The sequence below is a fragment of the Protopterus annectens genome, chromosome 3.part1 (genome assembly GCF_019279795.1).
Source record: "Protopterus annectens isolate FY-2018-M chromosome 3.part1, PAN1.0, whole genome shotgun sequence".
Taxonomy (NCBI): domain Eukaryota; kingdom Metazoa; phylum Chordata; order Ceratodontiformes; family Protopteridae; genus Protopterus; species Protopterus annectens.
The window spans coordinates 634,467,484-634,483,627 of record NC_056732.1 but is presented as its reverse complement, the minus strand read 5'-3'; the positions used below and the strand labels follow the sequence as shown (position 1 = coordinate 634,483,627).

Below are 16,144 nucleotides of genomic sequence, written 5' to 3'. Positions count from 1 at the left end.
TGTTTCAGCATCATCTGTAATATTCACTAGATTTTGGAACAAAATGTGCAGGTGTTTCTCTTTTGTCTCAGTTTTAAAGGCTGCAATCTGCTCCTCTTTATGCTTGTGTTCACTCGTCTTGCAGTTTTTTTTTTTCTTGCTTTCTCTCCTGGGAACTTATTTTTCCAGCTTTTATCACAGGCCTGTCCTCATCTTTGGGATTAAGTGACCATCTTTCTGGGTCTGATAACCCCACCCCCCACCCCCCCACCTTCCAGGAATGCAGGATTTCACTGAAGATGCCTTAGGTCTCTAAATAGCTGCCACCAGTAGACAGTCAGAGTAAACAAACATGCTGATGCCCACCAAAGCACAAACATGAATGGATCCCCTGAGGTACTATCCAGAGGACATAAGGAGATTCCCACGGAGTCTGAGCGTGTCAGGTGGAGAAACATTATTGTGAAGTAAAAATAAAAGTTATGATGGCAATTAAAAGAGAAATGTGTTGACTGTTGTCCTTTTGTGAATGTGGAAAAGTTTACTTTGCCAGGAATTCGAATAAGTCTGTGTCTTGTAGTATAAAAGCTGGTGTTATAAACAGCTCCAATCACTGAACATTGATTTTGAGCTAGAGTACAACCATATTATTGAATTTTGATATTATAACCATAGCACTTTGCATTAGTATTATTTAGGATTTTAATCATGGTATTTACTACATTAGAGGCAGTAACAGTAACAAGAATAAGGCAAGACAGAAATGTTTACCCCTTTTACTATAATCAACCACTAACCTTTGAGTATGCTACAGAAATTCCTCTCAGGTTTTTAGCTGTAATATGAGAATAGACAGCATATTGATGTTGTTTTGTAAGTAATTTTGACAAGGTTCATCTGGATGGACATGTCTTCTGTAACATTTGAGCATCATGCAAAGTGGTACATCTTTGTCTGGCCCCTTATGTTTCTTCTTTATCATTTACACTACAGCAGACAGAATTGCTTAGTAGGGGCAGTGCAGCAAACTTCATCAGACAGAATTATTAACTCTTTCTGCCATAAAAGGAATTGTTTTACCTTGCCCTTATTGTAAATGCTGCTCATATTCAGTTAATTGATGAATTTTCATTAACCTGATACTGGAAGATATGGGTGCCCGTATCGATGACCTGGACAGGGATGTAGCAGACCTTATGTTGCAGGCTGGTATTGAAGAATATGACACGGATTTAGAGGTAAGTTTGCAAAATGTCTTGGTAAACAGCTTTCATTGGTTTAACATAAACACTTTGAGGCTTCAAATTTAATCATAGTTAAGTTTTATTTAGTGCATCTCATCTAATTTTTTTTTCTGCCTGTTTGAATGCTTTTGCCAGTAATGTACATTGGTCAAGCACTGTTATAATCAAATATAACTCATGACATTAGAAGATGGCAAAAAATATAGGCTAGCACAAACCCGGAGCTGGTTTAACAAACTGGGAAAATGCTCTAGGAAACCAATGTATGTGGGCTTACATAGGCTTGATTTAGTGCACATAAAAATTTGTTAGTTGTCTTGTTATTATAGGATGATAGGAAGTTACTAGGCTAATGGTCTGAGGGCCCTTACAAGCCTAGCCAATTTTTACACTTGTTACCATGATCAGCACTTATTGGCCCAGTCCAAGACAGCACAGGTGGAACCTCCTGGATGAATTTATGGTTACCCATCCAATCAAACAGAGTTTGTTTGAAGCGGGCCAGTGAGGTGCTCTGCTTGATGTGAAGCTATAATGCTAGCTCATTGATATGAAAGGACAAAAAAATAAGAATTTCAAGCCAAAAATAATAAACTTTATTTTTCAAAGCTAAACACTGATATATTATAAAATTCCTGAGTGTATAACACTCCATTAGGATTACTCCAGACCTACACAAAACCACATGAAAATCTATGTAAACTTTAAAGAGCTACTAACATAATCAAGGCAGAATATTTTTAGAGTAGGCAAACTAAAGGAAAGACCAACCGATATTTCAGATTAGGACTGCACTTCTGTCACGTGTATATTTTAATTGGTCAGATATTTCTAATCTGAAGACCTCCACTGTCTACAGACTATTAAGATACCCAGGAAGACCATTTTATTCCTGAAAAATAACTCCTTTTTACCATCTGAAGTTTCAAAGCCACATACTTAAGTGTTTCTTCAAACAATAGCAGCTTCCATCAACATGACAATAACCTTGATACTACTAATGTTTCAACAATGGGTATACTTTTTTTGCAATACAATCACACAAAGAAATTCTGTTGCAGGTATTGTAAGTGAACAAGGAGATTCATAAGCAAAGAAAGAAAGAGAGAAGGCCTTCCCATAAGAGGAGTGTCACGTATATCATGATGGAGATCAGACTGCGAAATATCATAGGGGAGCTAGAATATGCCTGCTATTTTCTGGCCCATATTCAAGGTTCTCCTACTGGTCACTGAAGCACAATCCCTCTGTGTGTCTATAATGCAAACACAACAGCCCTCAAGCCTGTATTCTACAGCAGACAAAACTACCGAAAAGCAGGTGCTTGAAAGTAGGTTGTGTTGTGACAGGTGATGAATTGTTTTGGAAAGACACACCTCCCACACTGTAAAGGTGTGAAAACCATAGTTACACACTCATTCCCTGAATCACTGCACCTATGTGAAGTACAGGTGGTGATATCCTAACCTGGGTTGCCTGGTCAGGAGGCAGCAAGGAATTCCCCACCACAACCACTACAATCCAGGAGCAATGGTGAACCATAGCATAATGCATGGTAGACTAAGTCCAGGATGGGAGCATGTCATGTGCATGTTGTTAGGGACACAGGTGTGGGCAGAAGCTAACTTGCAGGTACTTCAGTATATGGAGTGGATTTTCAAATCAAAATAATAATGTCTACTCACAGTAGCAGGGATCTACTATTAATCAATAAAAAACAGTCTGAGTAACCTATTCCTTTTTTTGATTTCTCCAAGTCTTTTGGGTTTCTAATACCATGATGGGAATGGACCCCATTCCTAAGTCAAAGTACGATTAAAGTTCATGAAATTAGTATTGTTTCAGTCTTTGATGTCAGCCAGAAGTGCTCTTCGCAGCACCCGCAATGTGCCCAGTAATGACTCCTTTTCTAATTCATACAGGGTTACATGTATTGGTGACATATCTAAATACGACTGTAAATTCTTTTTTGTAAGACCTGTTGCTCCTACTACTATTGGAAGTGTCTGGGAATCTTTCTTCCACACTGCTCTCATTTCCGCCTGCAAATCCTGATATTTTATGACTTTGTGTCTCTCTGTACACAAGACACTGTAGCCACTGGGTGTGGCGATTTCAATGATCGATACTACTTTTGTCTTCTTTTTATGGACCACCATATCTGGTTTTCTAGCATCTATCTTTTGAACTGTTGGTAATGGGTGATTCCATGTGATGTAAACTTAATCATTTTCTATGATGCTTTGTGGCTCGTTTCCAGTGTTTTTCAGCCACTTCAATACCATAATATTTGCACAATCCCCAGTGCATTTCACATTATTATGCCTTTCAGTATACAGTCCTTCTGTCATTAGTATGTCACAACCAGCGGCAAGGTGTGCAACTGTTTCCAATTCTGTTTTACAAAACCTACATTTGTCTGTTTCTCCCATATGTTTAATGGACTTTGTAAACCAACATGTACATATCCCACTATTTGGGGGCCGCCAATATTAACCTTTCATCTCTTGGTTTGAATTCAACTCTGCTTAACCATTCTTGCATTCAGTCCTGATTAACATGAGGTTCTTCCAGAAGTTTTCTATACTTGCAACTATATTTATACATTTTCCACATTTCTTGCCTTCTCATCTGGTCATTCACCTTATATTCTTTCTTTTGTTTTTTGGCACATTCAGTTGCTGCCTGATTTTTATCTACTTCTGGTTTGATTTCCATTCCTGCTTGAAACCGATATGCTTCTCCCAGATTAAGCAGAGAAGTCATCTTAGATTTATTTTCCTTGTTTCAAAACTCTCACTACATTTGGGTCTTGTGAGGTCAGCGGATATGTGTGCAGTCCCACAATTGCAGATCTATACATGTAATCAGTTTCAAGGAGGTCCATCCCTCCTTTGGAACAGGGAATATATAATCTTGGTATGCACTGATTTTTATAAATCATTTGGTGATCCTGAAGCATCCTTTTTGTTTTCCTGTCGAATCTATCCAACATGTTTTTGGGCCAGATAATCACTGTAAGTTAGGACAGGAAGAGAAAATTGGTTTATAGCCTGAATTTTGTTCCTAGATGTCAACGGTGTTTTCAGGATTAATTTAAATCTTCTAAAGTATTCCTTACTAAATTTTATTCACATTTGTTCATGTTTTACTGTTGATTCTTCATCAATTCTTAAATATTGATACACCCCCTCTTGCTCAAGTTCTTTTATATCACTTTCTTGTCCCAAACTGATGTTTTCTTGGTGCTGCAGTTTTCCTGCTTTAAATGTTGCTTTTGCACATTTATCAAGACCAAATGACGTTCTTATATCATCTGAAAAAGTTTTGACAGCTTGCAGCTGTGCTTTCAGTTCCTCATCTGATGAGCTATACAGTTTTAAATCATCAACAAAGAGAAGGTGAGAAGTCTTTATTTACACTTTGTTGTTTTCAAGGAACCAAATTATAGCCATAGCCTAAGCTGTTAATTAGACAGCTTAATGGGTTAAGGGCAAGATAGAATAGCAGCTGTGACAGAGTCACCCTGGAATATCCCCTTTTGAATTTTTATCCCTGGAATAATTTGTGTCTTTGTGTCTTTTAGCTTTTCCCGGTTAGGAGTCACCACAGCGGAACTCTGGTCCGTTAATGATTGGTAGTTGATTTTTACGTGCCAAGTTACCAGCCCTGATGCACAACCTTCAACGAAGGTATGCCCATTCACGCATGTCTCCACACAGAAGACGCTCTAGCTGAGAGTCGAACCAGACAGCGTCTTACTGTGAGGCAACAACGCTACCGCAGCTCCACCACCGCGGATAATAATAATTTGTCCTTTATCATGGCTTAATTGCAAAGTGATCTGCCACTGTTTCATGGTCACTGTAATGTAGTCAATCAGTGTAGGGTGTATCTTATACATTTTTAATCACTCTTTTATCCATAAATGTGGGATACTATAAAATGCTTTTTCATAGTCAATCCATGCCATACTTAGATTTTTCCCATTTTTGCAGTTCTCCAGTATGACTTTACTTAACAACAAATGATCCTTTGTTTCATATGACTTTCTTTTATTGCCCTTTTGTTCTATTGCCATAATTGAGTTTTCTTCTAAATGACTATAGACTCTGTCCGCATCAATTCCAGTGTATAGTTTATACGTCGTCGGAAGGAAAGTTATTGGTCTATAATTTTTAGGGTAGCTTGCAGGTTCACTTTTAAGTAGGAGCATTGTTTTTCCTGTTGTTAGCCAGGTTGGTGTCTGTTCGGGGTGCACATATGAATAGTCCTCCATTAGAGGTGTATCATGGATAATGTGGAAATGTGATGCTTTGATTTGCTGGGACACATACCTATTCTGTTTTATACACAGCAACTGTCTCAACAATTAGCCTGCAGAACAGGAGTCCACTGGCTACATTTCCTGCAGATAGAAAAAAGTAAAACCATCCAATCTATGAGTTGGGTGAGTTTGTTTTAGGCAGCTGTATTTTAAATTACCTCAGGTTCTATGCAATAATGAGCATAAATAAAATAAATTATACTAAAGTAAGACCTTGGTTCACATGGTAGAGAAGCCTTGGAAAATACATAGCCTGATACCATACAAAAAAGTACTGATCATAAAAAGGACTATAGAACGCATCCTCTGTGATGGCACTTCATTTTCATCATGCATACACATCCTCTATGATGGCACTTCATTTTCATCATGCATACACCTATTATGCCAAATGTTCATTCTCTTACACACTTCATCCAGTTTCTGGTTGGGGGAGGGTGAGGTGGAGCCTACTTAAAATGCAACTGATGTAAGGCAGAAAAAAACAGTCATGGACAGGAAGGTAACCCTTCACATGGTGAACAATTTTGAGCACTCAAAGTATCATGAAATCACCTACCTGATGTATTTTATGAGGAAAACAGTGGACCGGGCAAAAACAATGTGGACACAGGGAACACGTGGATTCTGCGTGGAAGACACCTATGCATAACTCTCAGCTGTCCCTGTTGTCACTGAATGTCACTGATATTTGCTTCAGATATTTGGACTATTTCTTGTACAAATTTGTTTGTTTTTTTGTTTTTTATTTGGCAGTTCATTGAGGATTGCTGCCACTAAATAATGACAAACATTTGAGTTTCAAACTACGTATTTGTTAGAACATACAAATTAATGCAAAGCCTATTATTCTAGTAGCTTTCTAAGACACAGAATCCCTTACTGAATGAATAGATATTGTACTGATGAAGTGGTCATTCTGTTCTCTACATATGAGATTATGTATATTTTATGCTAATGTTCTCTCTCACAGGGCTAGGTTGTGGCACAAAGATGATAGAAAGATTATCCCCTTTGACTGGAGAGTTTCACAAAAAGTACAGAAAACACAAGAACAGCAGCAATTCCATTCTGCTACTTTCCTTCACTGCAGGTACAAGTGCAGAGGGGCTACAGTATTAGTGTAAGATGTACCCCTGTCCTTGAGGATTTTCTCTATGTTCTGTTTTGGGCAACTATCAGTCATGGCTGGTTTCCTTGGGTATGACTTGCAGGCTGTCACTTACTCAAGCCTCATTGATCTTGTGAATGCATTCTAAACTGGCCACAAAGCCTTGCATCCTTAGTAGCACCCAATTTAATCCCATAAAATTATGAAGTGCAGCTCCTTGCTCTTTAATGTTTGAGGCATAGGTGGTGCTTTCCAGGAGTTGTGTATACTTTTTCTTTGGAACAGCTTTACACTGTTTGATTCCAGGGGAATAGCAGCCATACCTCTCAACTGCCAAGATTTTCACAGAATGCCCAGATTTTTGCCTCATATTTTTGGCCTGCTCCTCATAAAATGTGTGCTTTTCTTGCAAGTCACTGGGATGATCTGAGGATTTGAGTCACCAAATAATGACATGCATTTGAGTTTCACACTTCAAATCCTTCAGAAAATGTACGTCAACACAAACCCTTTTACTCTAGCAACTTTCTAAGTTTATAAGAGCAGTATTTAAAATCTGCCCCTATTTTGTAGCTTTGTCCCCCCATTTTGTCAAGCTTTGTCCAGATTTCTTGCACTAAGAGGTTGAGAGGTATGGATAGCACCATTCTCTCATGTATCCCATTGTAACTGTCTGCAGTGTACTTCAGTTTGTCAGTCTCTATACATTTGAATTTTACCTAGGAGACTGTTGCTCAGGTGCTCACTGAGTGGGCAGTTTTCCACGGCTGGGAATTACTGGTTATTATTTAAACAGAGTAGGTGGGGTAGGGCCCACTCCATATGGCATTGCTATACTTATTTGTGGCAGGTAAATACCTGTGGGTAAGACTAGCACTAGATGATTGATACTGCTGAAGTGACACCCGAACCCAATGTGTAAAAATGATAAAAAAGGGGTTGTGGATGCATAGATGGATTAGTGGGCAAGATCATGGGTCTTAGCGAGCAAACAACAGTCACTATCATTATCCCTACACAAAAAATAACTTGGTGACATGCCTGTGGCTATTATTAAGTAACGCAGTAAAAAACAGCAGCAGACAGGATAAATGGTTCACTAAATCCAAAAGTGTAGAAAACTATAGGAAAAAGTACTAATGTGAACCAAACCACAGTAAAAGCTTTAAGCATACATAGCTATTCTGCACAAAACAGTCCAAATTGTTCAAGCAATCCAAGTTTATTGTGAGCACTTTTGCAATAATTACTACTGCTTCATCAGACAAAAAAATACACTTCAACCTTTCCCCTTTTTAAAAACATACAACAACCAGTCAAAAACTTCTGTGCCATCACATGACCGTGTTTACATCTCCCCCTTGTGTAACATGCTTTGCCAGAGCATTGGTACTAATAAGTAAGATGGATAGAAGGTTTCGAGACAGAATAAGAGAACACATTACAACATTAATAATGGGTTTAGTACCAATGCTCTGGCAAAGCATGTTATCCAAAAGGGTACAGGCCATAGCTTTAAGTTTTTAGCTATTGACACTATAACACCTAGTGTAAGAGGGAGAGATGTAAGGAATATAACTGAAACAAGTGAGATGAGATGGATCGTTAGAATGAGGGCGAGCAAGGGTAGTGGACTGCATGATAACATATCTATTAAACCTGTACTAAAAGCAAGAACCAGAAGGAAAAGATAAATATCAAGACTGTCTACCATAAATGTATATTGCACATATATATATATATATATTTTTTTTGTTTTTTTGTTTATTTATACATGTGGATGTTATGTTTGGATTTTATTCACAATTTTTATTCTGATTTATGTATGAATTTCTTAGTACTTTCGCACTTTAAATACTGTCATGTGATTGTATAGAATTTTTTGATTGTTTGTTGCATGATTTTAAAAAGGGGAAAGGTTGAAGTGTATTTTTTGTCTGATGAAGCAGTAGTGATTACTGTGACAGTGCTCACAATAAACTTGGATTACATGAACACTTTGGACTGTCTTGTGCTGAATAGCTAAGTATGCTTAAAGCTGTTGCTGTGGTTTGGTTCACATTCCTACTTTTTGCTATATTATTAAATAATATCTTCGGATGTAAAATTACAGTTTTGAATGTTTTGGTAGCAAAAATGCCACTAGTCTCTACCCTACTACCATCCACTCCACCCAACATTATTCCTTTATATTTTCAAAACTCTGTCCATAATCTTATCACCAATCTAATCCTTTCTCAAACACACATCACCTCCTGAACATACTGCCTATTATTGAGAATACATCAGTGATACCAAACAGCTATCTTAATAAATTCTTAATATTAATTCACAGTTACAACCTCTAAGAACACTTATAACCTACATCCTATATTCTATAAATACTAATAAAACCTCAAGGCTATACACAGCTAAAACGATTTTATACTACAAGCATCTACCCAAGTTTGTTACCAATGTTTTTGCCTAAAAACTCAACTGTAATAACAAAGTACATACCAGCCTACCCACCAATAAGAAACATTAGTAATCTTACCCACCAATAACTAACAGTAGTAATTTCACCCTATTTGTATATCATACAGCAACCCCCTTCTTATCCATTTCACCATTATGCAGTTTAAAAAGCAAATCCCTTCCCTCACTCACTCAGTTTTTAAATGTTCTATATACATGTTCATTTTGGCTATATTCATCTTTCTTTTCCTCACTACTCTAGAGACTGGTTATCTATCACCTATTCCCATTGTTAATAACTACCAACCGTGAACTTTTAACACTGGATGTTGTATTTCTGCCTGGTGGACTAGCTAGTATAAATGCTAAGTCCCTAAATGTTCCTGCTTCCAATACATTACACTTCTTACAGCCAAACTAGATCTCAAAGAATGCAGTAAGACCTCCAGGATCATTACCAGTCTTATTTCTAAAAGCCGGTGACACAGTAACTAAGCCAGGGCCAGCTATAACCAGATACCCATAACATCTCACAGCCTAAGGACATATCCATAGGCTGCATAACAGAAGGTCACAATTTGGACTGTGGACAACAATCCATTATGCTAAAATAAGTGCAGTTACTGAACCTTTGTTTAAAAATAATGCTTATATCCTGTCAGCAATTCACAGGAAATATGCTACATTCAGGGCTGGCCTTAGATAAACTGGCACCATATGGTCACCCCCCCCCCCACACATACACACACACACAAACACTGCCCAACACATTCTGGCTGTAGATGCTCTGGGTGCATTTTAGCTTTCCAAATAACCTTTTTCATCCAATGATTATCTCAGCAAAATGCATAATCAAAGAAAGAAATTTAATCTTATTCTTCAAGTTATTTTTTCCTGAATCCTTTCAAAGCATCCACACTAACCAAGGCTACACTGTAATAACTGCAGTGGAAGTAAATGTATTAAGCCGAGGGTCTACATGTCACTAGGACTCCCAGATGCCATGAGGTTTCTAGATGCTCTGAGATGGATTTTAGAGGGTTTTTTTTAAACCTTTTCATCCAGTGATGGAATGAAAACCATGATTAAGGAAAGAAATTCAGTCTTCCTCTTCAACTTTGCTTTTTCCCTAGAGCCTTTCAACACATCCTAACTGACCAAGATTATCCTTTAATATCCACATAAAGCTGGAGGTTTGGGATCTGTTAGGCACCCAGAAGCTATGGAGTTGCAGATTTTCTGAGGTGCATTTTAGAGTTTTCTCCCAAACATTTGATCCAGTGATGGCCTGAACAAAAATCATGTGTAGAGAAAAGACATTTGGTGATTGTTTAATTAGGAAACACCATTGCAGTTTGTGCAGGTGTGGCCAGTATCAACTTAGTTGACATCATAATAGGCTGTCAGTTATGTGTGTTTGCTGGTGGGAAGATTTGTCAGTCTAATTTTTTTACATTAAGGTATCCTAATAGTAAGCAATCATTATGACAACTACCCACATTAACTCAAGGGACACCTGCCTCCCATTCAGTGTACATCATTTTAAGTAGCTTGTGGTCCTACTGTGTAGATGTGGGCAGAAGCCCCAATGTACATCGCACTGTTTGTCTTTTTAATCTCTCATCTTGTAAAGCATAAAACAATTAAAATAATAATAAAAATAATAATAATTCTCCAAATAAACTGCTCTTTTAAGTGTAGGGCAATCATCCTGAATCCTTGCCACCTTGTCTTGGCCCACGTCACACAGGGGTCAGTGCTTGATACTGCACATCCTGGTGTCTCATAAAGTAAACAATCACCAGAAATAAAATCCTACTTTTTATTTCATAGAAGAAATAAGTCGTATCCAACTTTAAATGCTGAAAACTGACCAAACACCAGTTTGCAATAAACTGAGAAGACAAATACTTGTGAGGATATGTAAATCATATCTGGGAATAGTATCTGCCCTAACCCCCAACCTAAAATAGGTAGGCACTTTCTGTGCATCTCTCTCTGATGTTAAATTGGGATTAAAATTAAGGCACAAATGCCCACAGTCATATTTCAACCTACTGCTGTCATATTTATATAAAGCATGCCTCCTCATCCCTATCCATCAAAAGACAGACACATTCTGTAAACTTTTCTGATGTCAGACTGAGACAAACCTGAAAATGAAATAGAACATAACACATTTGCTGTCAGACATATATAAACAGCAGCTTAGTTACTGTCCTCCAAAAGACACCTACCTGTATATGCATCAGATGTTTGATTGAGAGGAAAATAAAACAAATGATTACGTTATCGTTTACAGCTTGTAACTTCTAGAGACAGTATAGTGCTCCTATACAAGCTATATTGACATCTGTGCACCTCTCTGAAATTTTTAAGAAAAGTTAGAGAAATAATGACGCACTGTCCCCAGCCAAACAAAAGATATAGTGACCTCTGAAGTTTGGGAGGAATGTTTAAGAAATAATGACATCCACCCCAACATGCATGCAATTACAGTTACCTTCTGTGTACACCTATGAGAAGGGCTGGTTTTAGCTGAGGTGGAGGTCAGGGCTGGGGTGATTTACTAAGCTCATGTCAAAATGTACTTGTATAACCTTGGTTTATGGGAGCCACCAGCTCCCAGATGTTCTAAAGCTGTGAGCATTAAGTAATGCATTTATCCATTTTTAAAGAGAGATATCTGTTAAACTGAGCAAATGAACACAGAGTCAGTTTCTTTCCTCTAGGTAACCCCCACCAAACAGTTACAGCTACTTCGATGTACAATTCATACATCTGATTGTCATAGAAATGGATGACTGCATTTCATCTTTGTTCCACAAAATAGTTGCCACACACTAAAATATTGCATGTTGCTCCACATAATCATATTAGTCCTGCAGAGCCAAAATGATAAGCAAATAGCAACAGGCAGTTAGTCATTTCCCTCCAAAGAAGGCAGCTGCAGCAATTATGCCTAGTCTGTTCTTGCAAACGAGTTGTAAAGGTAAGTGGTCCATCTTACATCTCACAAAGGCACGCTACTTCTGTAAAGCAAGATAGTAGCTATTTTAAACTGAGCAAATGACAAAAAGGTCAGTTTCATTCAGCTAACTCCCTCGCCCACCCAACAGTTATAGCCATGACATTTGATGTAATATTATTTCACCTCCACAGTCCACAAATTAAAGTATTCCAATTGAAGTTACTCCACATAAATCACAGTACCAGAGAAATATTGTCCAAAATATCTGGTTGATCATTGCCAGCATTCCTGAACAAAAATAATAACACTTGTCTCACCTAAGCTGTCCTCACAAATCACAAAGCCAGAAATATTTCCAACAATATTTGATTGATCACTGACAGCAGCAATGTAAAAATAGCAATAACACTTACATCCTCACCATGCCACTCCCGTTGTCTCAACTGTTCACATAAAGCAAGAATATTCTCAAACAAGTATCTGGTTGATCACTGACAGTCTTATTTTAAAACAGTAACATTAACTCACTGCACCATTCCTCGAATAATTGTCTGCAAAATGTCCCTGATTTTATTTCAGTTATAAAAATACTTTTTTCAGGTGCACCTTCATGCCTACATTTGAACACCATGAGGTCTCAACTCCCATCACCTTCCAAGGTTAAATGAGTTACGTGAGTAACGTCAAGTATAGCATAGCCCTGTGGATCACCCAGTGTTTCAGAGGCACATTTTCTTTTTCTTTTGAGGTGATTTATTTATTTATTTTTTAAAGTAAATAAACATTGCTATAAAAATAATTAAATAAACAGGGGAACAGAGCTCCTGCAAGAATGGCAAGCATGGCTTCCTTGGCGATCACCTAGTTTGCCTATGCGTAACGCTGGCTCTGACTATATTATATGAAAATAGGTTTGGGCGTAGACAAGGAGGGGATTGAGATTGCTAATTGATAACACAGCAAATCTTAATACTGCACTTATTGAACTATGAAATTCATTTTCAGATAAAGACCCAAACTTGCTACCAGTGCAGTTACAGTTGGGCATGCACACTAAAATCTTTTTTGTGGTAATTTATATAGCATCATCCTCTAATAACAGTACTATTAACATGCTTAAACTATTACCCAGTCCTGCAGAGAAACATAAAATTACTATAATTGGTGATCTTAACATGGACTGGTAAGGAAATACACAAATACCATCTAGAAAGAATACCCACATCTTTTTCATTCACGCAACTCATATCCCAGGACACCAGATCAAAACCACAATGTGGCAGAACCTCAGTTGTTGGTATCAGTCTTACTAATATACCAGACAACTGAGCTCCTTTTATCTGTTACCAAATTCACTGAATAACCATTGCGCTGTTGTCACCCACTGGTCATTTAAGCTACATAAATTGTCATCCCCTTAACTTATCTACTGCAGCATACCAGATAGCTCACAAGAATTTTCTGCTCTGAATTACAAGCATCTGGAGTACTGTCTATATGTACTGATCTCATGTCTGTGTTATCCATCTTCTACAATTTGATAAGAAAGGTTATCCCACCTGAAAAAATAGACTTAAAAATCCCTTCCTATGGTTCACATCTGCTCTAAGCATCCACATTGAAATTTGAGACCAAGCCTGGAATGCTTGAAATTCTGACCTCAGTAATACATCCAAGCTCACACAATAACTTACTTAATTTCTACAGTAAAGTAAGGTGGAAATCAGTGCTCATAAAGCAGAATACATTAGAAAGATGCAGGTAGTGTCTGGGTCAGGTCCAGAAAATTCTAGCATGGAATTAAAAATAAAGGTACTGACCGTGTTTTGCCACAACTACTTTCTAATACAACCATTATTCTGAACTCATAAGAAGTATTAAGCAAAGAATCTCCTCACCACCCAAAACTATCCTCCCACATTTAGGACTTTTACAACTCACCAACCAGTAACTCTACTGTGAAATATCTTGAATACCTCCATTCCAAACAAAACAGCAAAAGTCACATGAAGGGACTCAGACAAAATCCATTATGAGTCACATTTCCACAGTATGCATGCCAAACTCTTGCAATTAGGTAGCCATGCAATTTGCCACTAAGTCCCTCCTACACATTTTTAAGCGTACACTAATCAGTCAAGCACCTAAAATTTCATTACCTACTACTGCCTTTGATTACTGACTAATTTCCAACTTGTGTCCACTCAGCAAAATTCTAGGAAACCTCACCTATCACTAAATTATGGAATATATTTATCTTTCTAAATGCGAAAAGCTTACTGAAGGGTATCATTATTTCATCTCTAAGTACAGCACACTAGCATTGCTTTATACACTAACAAATCAAATCTATGGTAACAGGGATAAAGACCCTTTAACATGTGCTGTGTTCCTAGTGAAGCAGGCGTTTCTGACATGATTATGATCTGTTACTTAAATTATCCTCTGTTGTTTTCGCTAATGAAGTAAAGTAACACTGTGTTTCTAAAAACGTCTTAGGGAGTAAAACTTCAGAAAAATGGGCAACAAAACATATTCTGCATATTCTGAAACAGGTTCTACACAAATGAATGTTCTCCAAGTTGTAGTATTAAAAATAGTAGTTTTCTTTTTTTTTTTTGTTTTAAAGGTTGCAATTTATTCTTTGAGTGCACTCTTACACACAAAAACAGTTTTTAGTTAGATGCTACACTTTAACAGATCCCCAAGGCCTTAGTGCTTTATTTGTAATATTTATCACTGTATTTCCAGCTTAGCGATTATAGCTATGTTTTTCATCCTACTTAGGTTTTCAGTTGTAGATCTATACATGTTAATTCACATTATGATTTGCTTTTGATACACAAACCTGATGAAGTATTTATTTGATATGAAAGCAATCTTTTAAAAGTTGTATATTAATATTTATTGTGGTAGATGTCTAGTGGTAGATCTTTTTGTTAGTCAGTCATTTTTTTAGTTAGTCTCTTAATTAATAAGGTTTTGATTAGTTGGTTAGCCTATACAAAGTGTTAATAAACTGGTCTTGGATTATATTTTGTCTCTAGCTTGTTAGTTTCAGTTTTAGGTAACACAGTCTCTGATTACACTATGGTGTTTAGGGGAAGGGGGACTTGGCTAAAGGAATGATTTTACTGTTTTTATTGCTCTTAACAGAACAACTCTCTGTAACTACTCCCTTGCTCCAAACAATCTGATTATATATAAATAAGGAATGTGTTTGATGCTGTTCATTACATTTAACTAGGATCGCTTGTTTGTGTGTTTTAATAAAGGATATTCCATTTTTAGCTCAACTGTGTACTGCCTACTATTTTCTATTTGATTAATTTGTAGCATGTATTTTACAGTTATATTTTACAGTTTGATTTTTATTAGGTGAACAGTGCACAACACAATTCAAGAGGTGAGCATCACACCCTCCACATTGCAAAGTTTCTTCTTGGTTTACTTTGGACCCAGTAGAGGTTGCATACTGGGTTTTTCTGAGACTTCGAGGGATACCGCAGATTTCTCTTTTTGCAAGTTGTAGTATTAGGGACACTACTGTTTTCTTTATTCATTCATGACCTGTCATGGGACCTCCTGCACCATAACTATATTATGAACGCAGCCAACACAGTAATCCCAAAATCTTTCAAGATCGTATCTTCAATAAGACAAGAAATGCAACTAGACTTCACATTGCTATGGATTTGGCTAGCAATGTCTAAACTAATCATAAATACATATAAAAACAATATTAAGCTTGTTGACACCCCGTCTATAACTTTATTCCTACTTATTTCCATGGAGACGGATATTCTCCTCCAAGGTATTGTAGACATTGCATTTATCACTGAATGGCAAAGTGGTAGTCTTTATAACCCTTAGTAATGCAGAATAGCCATATCTCTCAACCAAACTCTATTTTGAGTCTAGAAATGTTCACGTCCCATGCTGTTCCATGTTTAAAGGTTCTGCCACACATTCAATGTTTAACACAGTACGCAATGCTGAATCATATAAACTCATCAAAATAACTTATAAAAACATGAAGAAAATTACAGACCATG

The 16,144-nt window shown here is 37.2% G+C and overlaps 1 protein-coding gene across 5 annotated transcripts in view; it reads left to right on the top strand.

Annotated features, from left to right (window-relative positions):
• HSBP1L1 (heat shock factor binding protein 1 like 1) overlaps positions 1–16,144 on the top strand; it is a 316,028-nt gene that overhangs the window by 241,083 nt on the left and 58,801 nt on the right. For all 5 annotated transcript variants that reach the window (XM_044067023.1, XM_044067022.1, XM_044067024.1 and 2 more), the window contains one exon: positions 1,123–1,217. In XM_044067023.1, coding sequence (XP_043922958.1) covers positions 1,123–1,217 — 95 coding nt within the window. The remainder of the gene's footprint in view (positions 1–1,122; positions 1,218–16,144) is intronic.